This window comes from Corvus cornix, chromosome 2 (assembly GCF_000738735.6).
Source record: "Corvus cornix cornix isolate S_Up_H32 chromosome 2, ASM73873v5, whole genome shotgun sequence".
NCBI classification, from domain to species: Eukaryota; Metazoa; Chordata; class Aves; order Passeriformes; family Corvidae; genus Corvus; species Corvus cornix.
The window spans coordinates 16,920,403-16,939,246 of record NC_046333.1 but is presented as its reverse complement, the minus strand read 5'-3'; the positions used below and the strand labels follow the sequence as shown (position 1 = coordinate 16,939,246).

The following is an 18,844-nucleotide window of genomic DNA, read 5'->3' as shown; positions in this document are numbered from 1 at the left end:
AGTTAAATGCAGAGGACTGCCTAGCAACAAAATGCAGTGGAATATGTCTGTCCTGCTAGAAGATGGGCCTTTTCTTTGATAAATTGGTGAAATGTTTGGAGGACTCCCCCTGTGCTCAGGAAGGAGTGGAACATTTGAAGAAAGCCTCCTTCTGCTGTTTTGTTAGCTGTTAATGAACGCATTTTGTGGACCGTGCAAGTGAGCTGTGCCAGGAATGCCAATAAGCAATCTTGCCTGAGAAGGCTGCTATTTCTAATGCTTTATTTTTGCAACTGCAGCAACAGGAAGGAAGCAGCAGGTACTGGTTATAGGTATTTTGGTTGGTGTCTCTCAAAGGAGGAGACCAAAGATGCTTGAATAGTTTAGCCATTAGTAGGGAACATGTTTCCTAATACAGCCTCAATTTTTATCATGCCAAGTCTTTTAAGGACTCAGCTTACCATTGGGTAAGCATTGCAACCTCAGATTGCCGTGCTCAGTTTTGGTGCCTTGAGGTCAAGTGAGGTACTCTTTGCATGAGATGACTGTGCTCAGTCAGGGACACAGACACCAGCGTGCCTGCTTTGTTTGCTTAGGGAGCTGGATGTCCTGTAGAGAGAAGGATTTGTGCTTATCATCTGCCTAGTTTTTCTGCATGGGAAAGTGCCTTCCTTCACCAGGGCTGCAGACTCGAACCCCCTCTTCAGGTACAGAATCCTCACTTTTGTACCAAGGGTAGGTGGTAAAAAACCCAGCCTATAGACAGCATTTTTATTCAGTATCCCACTTGGTAATATTTTCCTTCTGGATGTGGCACTTGGGTTCTGTTCCCCTCTCTGGCTCAGAAGATACAAACTTTTACCACCTTGAAGAAAGATTTACTGATTTGTCTCTAGGATGCCATAGCATGAGAGGTGTTCAGCCTGTTGTGCTGATATTGTTCCATTTCACATTGCTCCACTAAACAGTAGTAAATGGGTATAAACACAAATCCAACTACAGAGCAGTAGGAAAGGTATTGTACCCATTGGTTAGATTACATATTGGTTAAAATGGGGTGACGTGGCTTTATAACTGCTTCATGGAATGGTTAACTTATTTTTAGGTATGAGCAGAAAGTAGCATATGGGCCTCAACTGTTGTCACTGAAAAAAACACAGCTTGAATTTGGTTGTTTTCCAGGTTAAATCATTCACAGTCAAGAGCTTTCCTCAGAAACCTGCTAATTGTTGTACTGCAGACAGGTGTGTTGTTTTGTCTAATCCCACTAAATTTTCAAAATAATAAAAAATTGGCTCCTCTGAGGGTTTTTTCCTTATTCACAATTAATTTCTCTGTAGTTAATGCATGTTTGAAATAAATGGCCATTATAATCACATGAAACAAACCCTAAGTTACAGGGGAAGCATAGTTCAGCAAAACAAACTCCAAGTCCCAGAGTTGTTCTGAGTGTCTGAGTTCAAATCTTTAGGACCTGAAAAGACTTCATATCATGTGAGGAAAAGGATTCAAGTTTTTAATGATAACTGAAAAAGACATTAAATATCAAAGATATGCCTATCTAATGCAACCTTACATCTCAAATGTTTTTGTGGTGTCTCAGTTTCTTTTTGAAAAAAACATTGCCCATGTGAAACAATTAAGAATTCATCAATAAGTTAACTTGTGCGTTTGGTAGTGCAGTTTTCTGGAAAAGCTGAATGTATGCAAAGGTTAGAAAATGCAATATTTGGAAGATGATATGCCTGTTATCCCTTAGGGATTGTACTGTTGCTGATGTTACAGGTGATGAGCAGCTATATAGATTGTTGAGGTGTCATGAAACTTTGTTTTCCAGAGGAGGAGAATTTACTACCCTTAGTTTCTCCCAGTCAATAATTCCAGATTGTGCAACCTGATTCCTCTCTTTCCTGCATCATTGTACTTCAGACTTCTCATCAACTGCTCAGTGACCTCCACAGACTCCTTAAAGTTTTTCAAGTCCACACTCAGTTTCCTAAAAATCTGCTTCAAGATTCATCTCCTACTTTCCACTTCCATGCAGTGTTTCCAAAGGGAGATTTCTGTTCTGAGTTGTTCTGTTTAGTTGGTTGCCACCTACACGTGTTGAAGCTTTTGAAGACTGCTCTTTCAGAGTCAAGTATGTTGTTCTCAAACTCTTAAAGAAAAATTCTTCCTGATGAAGAGTTCTGTGATGAAGAGTTCTTCTCAGGCTCCACTCAGGCCATCCAGCTCTGTTGCCGATACATTGCTTGAGGTTGCTTTGTGACAGCTTGTATGCCTAATCTTGAGATCAACGCTTTCCATTTTAGGACTTTTTAATTTTTCTTCTGTAATGGAAATGTCACGTGTCCATTGAGAACATGGCCCTCAACGTGCTGATGTCTCTGTTACTTTCTATACCATCTTATTTCTGTGTTCCTGCATTTTTCAAGAGTTGCATTAGATCCATGAAACATGACTTTTGTTCTAGGCCCATTTCTTTCCAAATCAGTTCAGTGTTCTAAAGTTCTTTGCTTCGAGACACCCAGTTTAAAATAGCAATAAATATGAAATTAGTCTAAATAGTTCTGAAGCTTTTTCCAGCTTGTTCTCCTCTGTAGTATTTCAGAGTTGAAGGATGGGCTTTACATGGTCTAAGAGGTTACTAGCTGCTGCCTGCACTTGAAAAAAGAGGGAGTACTGAAAACTCAGAGTAAAACTTTGGAGTGGCTATTTGCAGTGCAGGGATTTTTTTTTTTTTTTTTTTTAAATTAATTTTAACTCTGAACATCGCATTTAACCCTAGGCTCCCTTTTGCCTGTGGAGGGAAGTAGGCACCTCTGGAGGACAGCACTCGTAACCCACCTTAGGTACCTGTAGAAGGATGATGTGGTTTGCCCTCTGCCTACAGTGCTCCCCATTCAACACAGAGGGAGCTTGGGCCAACTGTCTTGGAATTTAATGATTCACTTGTCTTCCCTAGCTCAGGTGTGTAGAATATCTACTCCAGATTCCTAGTCCCAATAGAAATAGAAGGATTATAATATCAAACCACCCTAGTTGAATGTGGTGAAGAGAATGCATATAGAGAACTTCTCACATACTGTGTGAAGGAGTGGTTTATGGCTCATGGAGATGCCCTGTGAATCATTCTGCAATAAAGTGTATTTCAGGGCTGCTTAGGATTGCAGGAGACTGATGCTGATCACGTTCTGTGTTGCTTTTCACAAAGCAGAAAACATTGGCACGGATACACTCAAATTATGCTGCTATTTTGGAATCAATGTGCTTTAGAATCTGCATGAAAAGCAACTAACTTTTGAAAGAGAATCATGATTTTACAGGCAAAAAAATCACAACAAATGCACCAAATCTGTTTCTGTATTTAAATATATATGTATTCAAATATTTATACAAACGTGATTAATTTTATGCTGTTCTTTAAAAATCACCTGGGTGGCATATGTGACTGAAAGAAAATGACAGAAGAGCTTGATCATCTTGAATACAGAAATTTATTTTGCTAAATTTGTTTTAATTTCTCAGTCATAATAATTTTTCAATATCTGCTCAACACTCTACAAATATTCTTCTTGCATAGATTTCTATTAAACAGGGTTGTTTTTCCTTTTGACTAGACTAAAAAAGTATGAGCACTCTGGCCCTCTTAGGCAAGCAAACTGTCCAAATAATTTTTTTGGAAGGTGGAAATGTTTGTATCCATGTGATAAAAGAACAATAAGAATGTCTTCCTACTAGGAAGAAAAATTGTGTTTCATTCCTATTTCCATAGTTTCTACTATGGAGTGAATTTTGAGTTTGCAGGTGTTGGTTGGTTGGCTGGTTTCTTCTGGCGTTCATTAATTACCTGTAATGAATTAATTATGTTAATAACATAATTTGTTTGATACAGTTAGTGTAGATTGAAGGTTAATGTAGATTATGCCAGCAAGGTATATCACTCATTTTTACAATTCATCCAATTACCAATAGCTTCAGTTTACCTAAAGCAGATTTATGAGAGACATTCTTCATTAGGGAACATTAGGAGATGGAGTGTTCCCAGCACTTCTTCTGGAGGCTGGTCACGCCATGGTCTCTGGCTTGTCCCCACTGCTGTTGTTGCTACAGGTGCATAAGCTGAAAATGAAAAGTCAATAGTTCCAGCAGAGATGTCTGCAGTAAACTAATCAGCACTGGCTGGATTGAGATGTCCGGCTGGTGTTTTGTGGAGAGAGTTTTTCTAAATTGCTTGTTGTCAAAATAAATACCAACAAAAATTGTCCTGAGGAGGATAGCAGACAGTTCTGTCCTGCTCTTCGCTGTGGTTTAGCAGGGTATTTCAAAGTCCTGGTCTGTCCCCATTATCTTTTCCAAATAGCCATCTTAATAGTTGATGTCAATAAAATTCCTACAATGACTCATGAACCTGCCAGCATGCAGTTCAGACAGAGCATGCAGACAGAAAGGAGGCATTTCTGAAGAACCTAAACCATCAGATAGCTTTTTTTCTCACGAAGTTTGTGTTAAATACTTCTCTGGCTTTGTTAGATTAAAATGAGGAGATAGGTATTTTTGGAACTGTGAATACTGCAAGTTTTCTTTTCCCCAGGTAGGAGTCACTATTTGGAAATACTCAAATAACACTCCACCCCCCCACATCTTACACTGTATATTTGTAGGGATTTCAGCTATGGTGTAACAAGATAAAAAAAGTCTGTGTGAGTCTCTTTTGTGACCTGTGTCTTGCATTAAGTATACTTGACAAATTGCTCTGAATAATTTAATCTATTTTGTCTTGATTTAGCTGCAGCTCTTGCAAGATTTATTTTAATATAGACTACTTCACAATTATGTTTTTAAAAGATTCCTTTTTCCTAAAATCACAGATGTGGTCTTAAAATTAATTGTTAGATTTTCCGTAGTTTTAATAAAATAATGGAAATACATGTCCTTAAAACTATTATTAAAATGTGTCAGTGATTTGGCAAATGAGGAGACTGAAGAGATGTCAAGGTTTTTTCATTAGAGATGGGTCAGCTCGTTAAAATGTTTCTGCTTCTTCGGTTACCACATTCTTTTTAAGAAAAGATGATAGTAATGCACCCAATAAGTAAGTTAAGGGGTTTTTTTCACATAGGAAGTAGATAAACTAGGACATTCAGTTGACTGTTGTCATTTACCCAGGTGGCATGGCACATGGAAGAAAATGTATCTGAACAGATGAAAGAAGCAGTTGGATTATAAAAGTTAACTGGCAGAAGAAGCAAATATTTTAGAAGATATTTTGACTTTGCAGCTTCCTTTGATTTTCCACTTTTATAACATCAGCATGAACAATTTTTGGTGTGCCTGTACATTGCCTAGATAAAACATTCGGATGAAATTATTTCTATTAATTTTGAATGACGTTTTTTGAGTGTAATGCAAACTATGAAAATAGAAGCTTTGAATGATTAAGGAGCTCAGCTTCTCCTCTGTATTTCACTTGTGTTTCTCTTCTCAGCCTTAGTGTGCATGAGGCTGGAGCCCTGAATGCCCCATCTGCTCATCTTTGCTTTTAGTGTTGCTGTTGGCAGATCATGTCTAATAATCTTCACTCAAAACCTGACCATTTGCTTGGTCAGGAAACCCACATTTTCATGTATCTTTCAGTATTTAACTGGAAAGTAATTGAAGACCTTTTCATCTAAGTTTAAAAAACATCAAATGAAAAAGTGCAGAACATCAGTGCTATCTACACTGCTCTTAGCACTCTTTTTGAAGACAAGAAGCCAGATATTTTTTAAATATTTGGTAGTTGCCTTTCAGTGAAGTCGATGGCTCCTGACTCCCTTGCTAGGCCCTTAGAATCTTTAAAGTCAGATCAATGACTATGCATTAATTTTGTGCTTCAAGGCTGTGGTTGGTGACCTACGTGAGTCAGGAAAAGCATTTTGCTCTGTACACAAACAGAGAATCCACAAACTACGTGGATTCTGGTAGGCTTTAAATTTTCAAACACAACAGTTACTGTTGTTTTTAAAGAATCTTGTTCAAACACATTTTAAACTTTCTGAGGCAGTGTCTTGATTTCAGAGGAAACTTCAGACCTCCAGCCAAGTCCACATCTGGCCAGTTTGAAGTGTCTGAATTGCTGAGATGAGCCAACTCTCAAGTCCTCAGGGACTGACTTCTGAGGCTGTTCAGGCTGTTTTTAGGGTAACTGTATTAAAGACTGTGAGGTTGTCAGGAGGGAGCCAACATACATGTGTGGCATAGACATCTACCAAAGACAGAGAAATAAGTGGCACATCCAAGCAGATGAGTAGGAAGGTCAGTTGGGCCAACCAAGCTCATTACTTTTTGGACTCCCTGAAAAGTATTTATTTGCTTCTTTTGCTTTATGGTAATGGTGAAGCAGAAGTACCTTTGAGTGAAAGGGAAAGCATAGTGTGAAATTCTGACTTTATTTTCTCTTCTGCCTTACATGGGACATGATTAAAGCTAGCAGATTTTTTTTTCAGCTTGGATTTTTCAGTGTTAGGTAATTTGTTCATTGTGGTACACTTTGGCGTGGTCTCAATGGAACTTCTGAGCCTCAGACCTTCTCCCTGTCTTGTACTGCTTCTACAGAAGCATCCAATAACCAGCAGTGGTCAGGAAGACACCTGTCTTGGACAAACATTTGCCCCTAAGGAACTGGACTTGCCACCTCCACCACCTCAGTGCCTACAGCCCCTTAGACTGGAAGATGTCATACTTACTGATTGATCATGTTTTACCTGTTTAGTGTCACCACTCCCTGGGCCAGTACCACTGAAATCTCTCCTTGTATTTGAGAGTTTTGCAGCTGAAGTTAAATAGTTTATTCTATTACAGTGAAAAGCTAAGCATGATCTCTGTGTTTGGAAACAGATGCAGAGAACATATGTGATAATCCAGCGTTTCAAGGTGATTCCTGTTTCTCCTCAATTCCTCAAAGGGTTCCCACAGCAGCCTGGAGGAGAGGTCTAGTCCTTTTGGTAATACTAGTTTTTATGCTTTTTTTTTTTTTTTTTCCCCAAAGAGGGTGCAGACCTGGTGTGATATCTTTCTTTGTAACCCTTTTCTCTTGTTGGTTGTGAATTGACACTTGGAGTACCTTTCAACCCTTAGCATTTATAACCAATTCAGCCAGGGCATCAGTTGATGTCTATCATAAGCTAATGAACTGCTTTGTGACAAAGTTTTATCCTTTATTAGGAAAAAGTCCTGGATTGCTCTTCTCTACTGTGTGGACCTTGTTGGACATAAAAATTCATTTGTTGTGATCAAATCTATCTACAAGAGTGCAAGCATGTCTCTTGTTAAAGCCGTTGTGGATTACATGTTGATTTTTTCATTACTTGACTTTAAAATACTATTTATTAGACCAAAGCAAATAGGAACAGTGAAGCTGGATCATTAGTAAGGCTTAAGCAAAGGCTAGAATTTATGGGGAATAAATGCATTTTCAGGCCATGTGTTCAAGTCATTTATGAATAAATATTTCCAGAGCTGGTAGGATCTGTGGCATATCACTTTTTCTCTTTGGATTGGAGGAAATACATGACAGCATCTTGGAAACCACATGGAAGGGGTTTTTTTCCTCAAAATAACCTATTCAGGGGTGTCTTGTCAATAGTTAGTTGAGATCTCCCTTATGAACAGAGGAAGGAAAAAAAAAGAGGGAAAGTAATCGAAGATATATCCATAAAAAGGCATTCTAAGTATGCAGTCTTTTGTCAAACCAGAATGATCTTGAAGGTTCTGTTTGCTTAATCTCCAGTGAAATCTCTCAGGAGGCTAAATGTCTCTACTGTAAAATATGCGTTCCATAAAGAACTTTAGAGTTCTGTTGTTACTGCCTGGTGAGGATGAATCCAAAGGGTAATAAAACCTAGTGATAGCAAAACATTCTGATGAATCAAGTTCTAGAAGTCTGCCCTTTCATTCTACACTGGTGTTGGTGGTTATGTGTTTATACTGGGTCTTGGTCTTCCAAAAGACTTTACAGGCAAGACATATCTTTGCTAAAACACAGACAGAAGTTTAATAGGTATTTTATTAATAGATATTTTAAGATAGGCAATGAAGAAGACAGCAATATCTACAGTTGAAAGTATAGTGGGAAGGAAAAAAAGATTTCAGTAGGTAGAGTTTCAATCTGGACTTTGTGTGGGTGATGAGGAAAAGTTTGTCTTCTTTTATGAAGAAACCCAGAAGATTTTACTTAAATGGCTGCAAGGATTTTGCCTATGAGATACATCTTATCTGAAATGCATTGCCCCCAGCAGCAGAGTGCTTCCAATGCTGTATACTGGGAAGTTGATTCAGTTCCAATTCAGAGGCATATAGAATATTATTCTATTATAAATATAGAATTTATAATGATAAAACCTACTGGGTAGTTACCGTTGTTTTGTGCAGCAAATGTGTGCTTTACAGAGGCATCGAGCTAATGATCCGGTGCAGCTTGGCTCTAAAATGGTGAGATTTGCAAGGATAGCAGGGTTTGATGTACTGTGTGCTCACAGGCCTATTATAGGAAGATGTAATGTCTCAAAAAGCACATGTGGTTTAAAAAATGGGGTGGAAGTGGAAGGAAGTGTTCTTATATTCAGTTATTATCATACTAAAATGTTGTGTGTAGCTGCACCGGAAATGCTTGTGGATGGTACAGGGCTGGATAAGGAGCTGTGCATTCGCTAATATTTAAGCAGATGATCTGAGCTGTGACTCATGCTGCGAGCAGTGGTATGTGGAGCCCGTGCACAGGCTCATGAGTGCCTTCATTCATCCCATCTGTTGAGATGGCAGTGTGCCCACATACAAGTGGATTGGTCCCTTTCCTAGGAAGTGTAGTGCCAGACTGTTATGAGTTTGGATGGCAAGCTTATCTAACATTGCAAACAACATCTCTGCTGCAGGAAATCCCCCCTCAGTGTTAGGATTGAAGCATTAATAGGTGACTTGAGATACCCTGGAGGATATTTGACTAGTTGAAAGAAACTGCTGAAACATGGCAGAAGAAAGAAGACTGCTGATCCCTCAGCATGGCAGGATACTGAGAGGAAGTATCTGATGGCTTGTTGCATAGCAGAATTGCCTAGAGACAGCTGTTGCAGTCAGGCAAGGGCAGATGGTGCTGGGCAGTGGAACAGATCCGATGGATCTCTTCACAGTATCTCCTAGATGCTCGTTAATGGAATTAGCCCAAAAGGTATTATCTTGAATAGCTGTGTCATGTCCTGCATTGAACTGTGCAGAGTACTTCCAGAAAACTCTGAAGTTCAATTAAAAAGTAGGTAGTTTTCCTGTAAAGTTTTTTGTGTTAAGTGGGCACAATTTTAAGATGAATTTGGTTATTTGCAAATGAGAAAAAACCCATTACTTTTGCGTCATTTTTGTCTAAAGTGGGTGACTTGCACCTCAGATCTCTAAGCAGATGATGCTTATGCTCAAATTCTAAGCTCTGAATTTCATTTTCATCTATAGAACGTGGATAACATCCCTGTCCACAGCACTAGGAACTAGATGAGCTCTAAAGGTCCATTCCAGCCTAAATCTTAGTGTGAGTCTACAACTGAGGGCAAAAATAAGAAGAGTTCAAAAATTTCGAACACCTTGGGGCTTTTGGAGTTAAGGTCCTGCTCAAAATTTTTCATGTTTAGCTTTAGGATTATTAGCAGTGACAATACTCGTATTTTTTAAAGCTCTTTGACTTCTGATCTTATGAGATGTTGTAGTGTTGCCAATTCCCTCTCAACATGAAGTATAGCAATTTGATGATTGTAGAGGAAAATGAGTTTTCGATCTATTCATGTGACTTCTGTGGCTTAAGAATTTAAGTAAAAAGTACTTGTCTTAAATACATTACAAAGTTGGCTGTATAATTACAGCTGGCTATAAAGTGCTTGGCTTAGTCCTCCTAATGCAGATTATTAATTGACATATAGTGAAGCAAATTCCCTAAAATAAATGCTGTAGTGCCTTTCTAGTCAATGGAGATGTGTATTTGAAACCTTTAGGCCAAGCTCCTGTCCAAGTAGCTGAAGCTGAATTTCTTCAAGGTACTGGGTTATCTATGAAACTTGCATTAGTAGTCCTGATTTACTAAACCCCCTAAAACAGTGTAGGAAGAAATTATATGTTTGATTTAGCCAGACTAAATCCTGGTCAGTGCACCTTGGGGAAGTGCACAGTATAAAAATATTTTTGCCTACATCTGATGCCAAGGTGAAAGGCAGAATTAACCATCTTTTAATGTGCACAGTAAAGTTAATCTGAAAGACTCAAGAGCATTTTGTGATGCAGTTTTGCTCACTATTAACATTATAGGGCTATAATAAGGTCTATTTTTTTTTTTAAAGGATCTTTCTAAAATGCTGTTTATCTTTTAAGAAGCAATGGCACTGAGCTCTAAAACTCAATAATTCCCAATTTTTTGTGTGGATGAACTCTGTTAGCTTTTTGAATGTTCAATTGTTCAGTGTTAGTTCTCTTCACACTTTTACTTTCCTACCTGTCCCGATAAGGAAAATTTGCTGTAATATGTGAGGTGCTTTTATTGACTTCAGCTGTTGTCTTTAGAGAGCGTGTGTCTGTTCACCATGTCAGATGAATAACTGAGCCGGCTGATCTCTGTGTCAGCAAGCTAAGTCCCTCTTCCGTGTCTGTAATTCTCCAGCTCTAAACACACTTGACAGTTAGCTGGTGACCTTAGGAAGTCTTTTCATCTCTGACTCCACAAGTGGTAGCGTGACTACTGGAACAATGTTTTGGCAAGGATAATAATAGCTTAAACCACGCTGAGTTTAAAAGCAAACATCTAAATGCATTTGTCCAAATGACAGAGATGAGCCACAGCTCATGAAATCTCACGCACAGCTGCAGTAACCAGGACAAGAACAGACATTGTTTGACTTATCTTCTTCTGGTTACCAAATGATTTTCCCCAGATCATTTTGTTTAAGTAGCAGAAACTGATGTCTAGTATTTAAGTGGATGCCAGGAGCTGGCAGAACTGATGATAACACATTTCTTTATGTACAGTAAAAAGGTTTTGTTACATCCATCAGCAAAATATCCCAGCATTTTTAAGGAGATAATGGTCTAATGGATCACACGTGCAAAAAGGGAAAATGAAATATTGCCAGATTTTTGGTGGGTAGGGTAGTCTTTTAGAACTGAGGGATTCCCTTGTTCTGCTGAGAGCAGCCTGGATATGTGGGTGAATCTGATGCTCATCCTACACTCCTCACTTGGAGCTCAGCAACCCTTTGCTGCACATTTGTCGTCACTTGAAGAAGGCTTAACTCTGGGGATAACAGTAGGGAATGGGGGTTTTGATAAGGTGGAAGAGGCTTATACAAAACAAACTGGAGACTTTTCTGTGTTATGTTCCTCTTTTTTTTTTGTTTGGGTTTTTTGGGTTTTTTTTTTAACTAGGGGAGAGTGAGGGATGGAATGCAGCAGCCATACTTTGGACCAGATTCTTTGCAAGAATTGTATTCCACCTGGGTTAAAAAACTGAGCAAGGCTTCCAGGGCAGTGTTTCTGTAGCCTCTTGGCTCCAATCCATTAAAGATTCTTCAGTTTAGAAATCGTTCCTCTAAAATTCATGGGGCTTATAAGAGATGTAATGCTAACAAGAACTTAGAGAGGGCAGTCACCTGAACATCCTCGCGAGCCCTGATGGGAATGGGAATGACATATTCTTAGAATAGCCTTCTGTGATGCCTAAGAATAAAGCAAAATATACACATAGCAATTCTTGCTCTTCAAAGCCTGGGTCCATGACAGACCACGTGCAAGAATAGGCAGAAATGGACACTGGCCCTACTGAAGGCACTGTTACAATTCTCCATCATATAAACACAGGAAGATCCAAAAGGGACTCAAACTTGGGTAAAGTCTTTCTTCTGCAATATCCATCCCCACTGGGTGAAGGAGCCGTTAAAATGTGTCTATTTCATATGGGAGCCTTGCCTCTGCAGCCTTCACGGTGAGCTGTCACATGCCAGCTCACACCAGGCTGCATTTGAAGTGGTGGTTTCTTGGTTGATATCTAGCCAAATGCCTCAGCTGCTCATACAAATGACTCAATGCAAATCAATGAGATTTTCTAGACACAAGCAGTTAATGTTTCAACAAGCAGCAGCAGATGAAATTGCTGTGTCAGATTGCATGGCAAAGAGAGCTGTTGCCCTTGTTCAGAAAATTTTATGCCTGGAGAGTTTTCAGACCTTCCCATTTCAATTATCTGAAAAATTCTGCTTTCAAATCAACTTTGAAATGTTCAGAGTCTCTGTATGCCAGTCTTTTTTTGACATTGTTTTTCTTCTTTGGAAGAATCAAAAACGAAACATGGTGTTTTCTACCCCCTGGCAAACCTCAGGAGACAAGTTACTGCTACAGACTTTGCTCAGGTTCTGCAACTGTCCTAATGTATATAACTGTATATTAGGATAAGAGGTCATCGCTGCCTTTCAGGTCTTTCTGAGAAGCTTTTTGCTGGATGTTCTGTTTGCCCAAGCATGGTCATGCACATGTTGATGCATTTTGGTTTTCCAGCTGATTTTCCAAGGAGAAAAGCTGAATGCTGCTGCCTTTCCAACATGCAGAATTTGTCAGAATCCCAGAAAATGTCTACATTGAAGCATGTCAAATCAGGAAACAGTTTTTCACCCAGAGGGTGGTTGGGCACTGGAACAGGCTCCACAGGGAAGTGGTCACAGCACCAAGCCTGACAAAGTTCAAGAAGCATTTGGAGAGTCTCAAGCACGGTGTGACTCTTGAGGTATCCTGTGCAGTGCCAGGAGTTGGACTTGATGATCCCTGTGGGTCCCTTCCAACTCAGTATATTCTGTGATTCTATGTCAGTCCAATAACAGTGAAAAAAAGTAGGTTAAATTTTGCAGCACAGTTTGATTCAGCAAATCATATTTTTAAAAGAAATAGTTTGATTGTGCTGTATAAAAGAGCATGCCAGTGAAGCACAGCGGCTTCCATCTCTCTCAGCCCACATCTGCCATTTTTGCCCCCACTCTTCTGAAGAAGTCTATGTCACCCGAAGGATGTAGTCCTGGGCTTTTGGCCAATATCCTGAACTTGAATTCCACATAGAAGAGCTTTTACTTAGGGAAATAATATGTGACAGCCAGTAGGCACAATACTACCTCTGCTGCCAGAATGTACTGACTGTAAATGAAGCTGTGACAGATGGCCTGAAATGTTTCAGTGCTTGCTTTCTCTAGACCAGGATTACCTAATTAATTTGTACTGTGGTGCATTGGGTTGTTTTACCGGGTTGTGGTCAGACACACTGAATGCACGGGATCTAGGTTTGTTGGACCAAGCAGGGTCCACAGGTGGGGTAAGGACAGGTTACCAATAAATCCCTGGGACAGCAGGCTCCTGGTGGGACCAGATGAGTGGGAAGGTATATGGGATCAACCCTCAGGACACCAGGGACAATGTCTGTTGGAAGGAGAAGAAATGGACTCCTGGTTCAAATTGTGACTTTCACTGAGCAACCCTGTTTTAGAGAAGAGTGCTATTTTTCTTGATAGTGAAGCTTCTATATGCACTGTACCTACAGAAGTAGCTTTCTGTTACTGCTTACAGAGTGTTGTCCTTGTGCATGGTCCTTGGCAGACAGGGCAAAAGGCTTGTAGGACCTCTTTTGTTGTGATTAGAGAAATATGTAGGTGAACAAAAAGCTTATTTTCCTTAAATAAGTGGTGATGCATAGGGAGATTTGGTATAGCTTAGATAAAATATATGGGGCAGAAAGAGTTAAGTGTGTCATAAATATTTCGTATTTTGGATAGAGACTAGTGCAATCATTTTTAGTTTGGCAGAGAAAAATGAGCAGCTATCATTTTGCTAGGTTTATTAGGAGTGACTTTGAAGTGTAACCTAGTAAATACAGCCTATCAAACCAGAATTAAGCCAGCTGCGTTATTACTTGAATAGCTCAAGGAAAATGTCCTTGTCTGTTCTATCCTCTTCTCTGGGTACATGTTTTCACTCAGTTAAGAAAAGTCAGTGGAATTGCATTTAAAAGTGTTGTCACTTCACAGTCTGTCACAGGGTTTTTGCCAGCTCTCTTCAAAATGGAGTTGGTGCCTAGAACTGTGCCAGCTGGTTGATCTGATCATCCCGACGCTTTACTAGAAAATCTGAATATACAGCAGTACGAGCTGAAATGTGTCTGCTGTCCTGTTTTGCAACTATTCTGCATTTGAATGAAGAACTACTTTTTCATGAAAGCAGTACTGAAGCTCTCTCTATCTTTCTGTTCTATAGGTTGTCATTTTGTATTTTGAGCCAAGTATATTTCGCTGTGTTCTCCTAAGATGGGTTCGTCTTCTGGGCTTTGCTACTGTTTATGGAACTGTGACACTCAAGCTGCACAGGTATTTCACATATTAATTTCCATCTCTGTGGGAGTATGTGCAATCTGTGTGGGTACTTAGATGGAAGAGCTGCAAATATTATCATAAACAAGTGCCATTTCTGGTTTTAAACTCACTGTGTATTTCTCTTCAATTTTCCTGCTCAAATTATATGCCACTAATCTGAGTTGAGAGCTATAAATGCTGACAGGATTTGATGAAAAATATATATGCATCAACTGTAAAATTGTGCAAGAACCCCTTTTCACAGGAGGTGAATGTATTTTCTTCGAATATAAAAAATAAAGAAGTGTTCATAGAGTGTCCAAAAGTTTCCCTGTGGAATGTTCATAGAGAGATGCTTTTGAAGTGTTAAGACACAGCAATGGTGGGTAAAACAATGGACTGTGGTGCATGTACTTACTATGTTTTCTTATGGCTTTTAAGTCAAGGACTGTTTTCTTCAGGGAGTCGTAGCAGACAGGCTACACACTCACAAGCATCAGTACCTGCCAGCAAAAATGTGGGGCAAATTCTGGGTTCCGTGGGATTGGCAGTGCATTCACATGTGACTCAACTTAGCAGCCCAACTTCAATTCCCACTCCTACAGTCCCCTTAAAAATTGAAGCCTTTTCTGTGTATGCTGGATAAAATCCTAATACTTTCCCCTCTTTAAACTTTAATGAAAAAAATTACTGATACATTCTGTAAGTATTTTTATTCAAGCAAAGAGATAAGCAGTATATTGATACTTGGACATATTGAATAACATACACTCGCTCATCTTTTTATCTTATTTTCATTACTGTGTTGGCATGTTAGATAGAGGAGGTTTGATATTATGCTCACAAACTGAATGAGAACTAAAAATATCTTGTGTTTCATGATGTATTATTGGCTTGTCGCATTTTGGGTGGAAACCCCTGTTTTCCCATTAAAACAGAGTTCCTTCTTGCAGCTTCCTTTTATTTGTGTCCCTGGTTACAAGTGTACACTTAGGCTAGTAAACTCCAATTATAAAATGCTGTGTCTGGTCACATCTTTGCTTTGAAATTGATCAAGAAAATCCCACACCTCCATGGTATTTTCTGGGATGAACAATTTCTGATGAAAAAAGTGAAACAACTAGAGCAGTAGAGAAGAGAGGGAGCTGGTGACTTTGCTTGGATGCTTTGTTATCTATAGATCAGATAGATAAAAAGCCTATGACTGCGGGTGGCTCATGTTGTCACCGCAGTTCTGCTATCCTAACAGGTTGTTTATATGATTTTACATGATGTGAGGAAGCAGCTATCCTGACAGGACAGTTGATCTTCCATTCATATTAAGTGAGGATAGGCTGCAAAATTGGGCAGAAAGTCTTCTGCTTTGCTCATTCAGCTGTTTGGTGTTACTTGGCACATGTGCTGACAGGGTCAGCAAACAGGACAAAACTGAATAAGAAACCAAGAATGCACTGCATCCTCATCCTTGATCATCGCAAAGCAATGAAAGCAGCAGACTGGACTGTATCAACGGGACAGTAGTCTGAAGGCTGAGGGAAGTGATTATTCTCCTTTACTCAGACCATATCTGTGATGATGCCTCCAGACATCAGTGAACTTGGATGAGTTCAGTGAAAGGCCATCAAAATGGTCAGGGCTTGGAGCACTTGTCCTGCAAGGAGAGGTTGAGATAACAGGGTTTGTTCAGCATGAAGAAAATATAGCACTGGAGGGACCTAACATGAGCTATCCAACACCCACAGGGAGGTGAAGCACAGGGAAGTTCTTTACAGCAGTGTATAGTGGGAGAACAAAAGACAATGACAAATTGAAATAGGAGATTTCAACTTCATATAGTATGAATTATTATCAGGGTCAGTGTTATACAAGGAAAGAATTTTCAGTATCAGGTTGCTGGTTGCTCATGAGGTTATTAATTTCCATACTCTGAGGTTTTCAAGACCCAACTGGATAAAGCCCTGAGCAACCTTGTCTGGATTCACTGTTAAGCATGCTGTGAGCATTGGATAGCCTTCTGAATAATTCTGTATTTCTTTGTGTAACACAAAGAGGGAAAAAACCTATTTAGTATGTTAATCTAGAAGTACTTCTCTAGGAATCTATCTTTTGTTTTCCACCCAGATATCCTAACCATTCCTTTCCTACATTTGTGATATTGTGGTCTTTTTTGGTGCGGAATATCTCAGTCCCAGAGTGTGCCTTGCAAAAGACTGAGTCAAGGTACATATATATGTTATTATACACATTCACAGCAATTATGCTGTTAGGAATAATGTGATACTAATAGAAATTTGGTAGAAAATGTTGGCAGATCTAATTCAATCCACAGTTCTTACAGGGTTGAGGAATGGCATACTGCAGACATCACAAATACTCATGACAAGCACTGGTTCCCTCCCACAGCTAACCTGTGTCCTGCCTGGGGGAAGAAGCAATTGCCAGCAAGGAACTTGTGATTTTTCTGGGTTAAATGGGAAAACCAATACTGTGTAGAGGTAGCTCTTAATGATAATGAGAAAGTCTAATGCTGTAGTTCTCAACAAATGAGGTGCTTTGAGTAGCACTGGAGCATGAAGGTTAACCAAAGCCAGGAGTCACTGGAAACACTTGGGGTTTTTGTAGCTTTTTTAGTTTTCCTGTAGCTCCTCACTTCCTAAGGAGGTCTCAGAGGTTTTGTTCAGGTCAGGCATCAAGGGGAAATCCGAAAATAAGTCAAAAGCAGATGCTTAAGGAAGAGTAAAAGAACAGGGAAGTCATGTACTGATTCATTCTTTGAACACCTGTCACAGTCAATTTCTACAGTGCCTCATCCTTAATTGCCTCTTTCTTATTCACTGTGCATTTTTAAAGTAACGAGCTGATGTTTATGGGGGTGGAAAGATGGGGGCATGGAAATGAGCTTAATTTAAGAAATCTAGCTGAAGAGCTATGAACATAAAATAAAACACTTTCCTTAACAATGAATTTTTCAAAATAACTCAAGAAATAATGATGTTTCAAATTTAACCTTTTGGGTTTAAAGGGGCTGCTGATGCTGCACCTTTCAGTATATTTCTGTAACTGAAGATTCTCTATGTCCTTTTTCAAGCCCTGTATTTTATGAACAGGTTATCTCATTATTTTTGATATTGTGTGAACTTCTGTCATCTTCATGTCTGGATTAATACAGAATCCTTAATTCTGGACTAAAGCATAAGAATGAAACAAAGCTACATACAGACAAAAGTATGCATATGTGTGTGTATACATAGGATAGCTTTCAGCTATTTTAGGGAAAGGAAACCCAGGTATGGGGTCTCTAGTTTGTGGGAATCTCCATTTCTTATATTACCAAGAGAAACAGAGGAGAGTGGGAAAGTGAGGAGAACGAGAAGGTATGGGGAAGGTAATGTTTCAGGTATGGGAAACATGACAGTGACATAATCCACACTTTTTTGACAGCAATGATGGTGGGATGGGAGTGTTAGTGGGAGAACAAGATGTTAACACTATGATGCAATTCTGCGTTTCATCTAAATGCTGTGCTAAGATTATATTGCTGTGCTTTGCCATCTGGTACAGTTGGAGCAAGTAGTGGACCTTCCTACAGGTTTTGGAGGTGGTAAAGAACAGAGGAAAAAAGCAGTGTGGGTAGGTAGTGTGCAGGTGTTTAGAGGCATGTTTTAGTGGGGGACATGGTTTAGTGGCTCTTTTGGCAGTGCTGAGTTTATGGTTGGACTTGATGATCTTAAGGGTCTTTTCCACCCCAGACAATTCAATGACTCTCTGTTTCTCTGGATTGTGGTTCAGTATCTAACCAAAGAGGAGACTCATGCTAGCAGAGACCCCAGAGAAGTTGTCAGTTTGCTTCTTGAAGCATCAGTGGTAAGGACATGGTGTCCTGTTCCAGCCAGGACAGGGTTAAAGTTAGCATCAGCCAGGAGGGGCACAGCCAGGACCCTGGGGTTATTTGATATCGACTCACACCATGTGCAGGGGGACTGAGGGTGAAGGGTGGGTGTGTGGGTGGGGAGCACTCGTGTATGACTCATTTGCCTAATTTGTACACTCTGTTATTAGTATTATTTGTTGTTACTGTTCCTTTTCTTAGTTCATTGCTGTTTCTGCTAAATTGTTCTTATCCTGTGATCTTTATCTTTTTGTGCTTTCAGTTCTTCTCTTCATCCTGCCACAAGGGAAGGTTGGGGAAAGTCAGCAAGCAACATGGGGTCTGGGCTGTTTCAGTGGGAACACTAAATTTGGAAATACCGTTCCTAACTACAACACATGGCATATATCACCTCCCCTAGGTCAGCTAGGACTGGGAAAGAGGATACAGATGAACTTGTCTAAAAGTGTCTGGTGGGAATGTGGTGCAGAAAGGAGCAGAAGGTACCTTGGCAGTTGGAACCTGTACAGCTGGATAATCCCATGGCCAGTATTTCACAGGGCATAGTGCCAACAGGTAACAGCTCCATAGTGCCAGTACACCTCTA

The 18,844-nt window shown here is 39.7% G+C and overlaps 1 protein-coding gene across 1 annotated transcript in view; it reads left to right on the top strand.

The window, feature by feature from the left end:
* Positions 1-18,844, top strand: part of GPR158 (G protein-coupled receptor 158) — a 192,432-nt gene that overhangs the window by 123,474 nt on the left and 50,114 nt on the right. Inside the window, exon 6 of the mRNA XM_039548501.1 lies at positions 14,275-14,384. Coding sequence (XP_039404435.1) covers positions 14,275-14,384 — 110 coding nt within the window. The remainder of the gene's footprint in view (positions 1-14,274; positions 14,385-18,844) is intronic.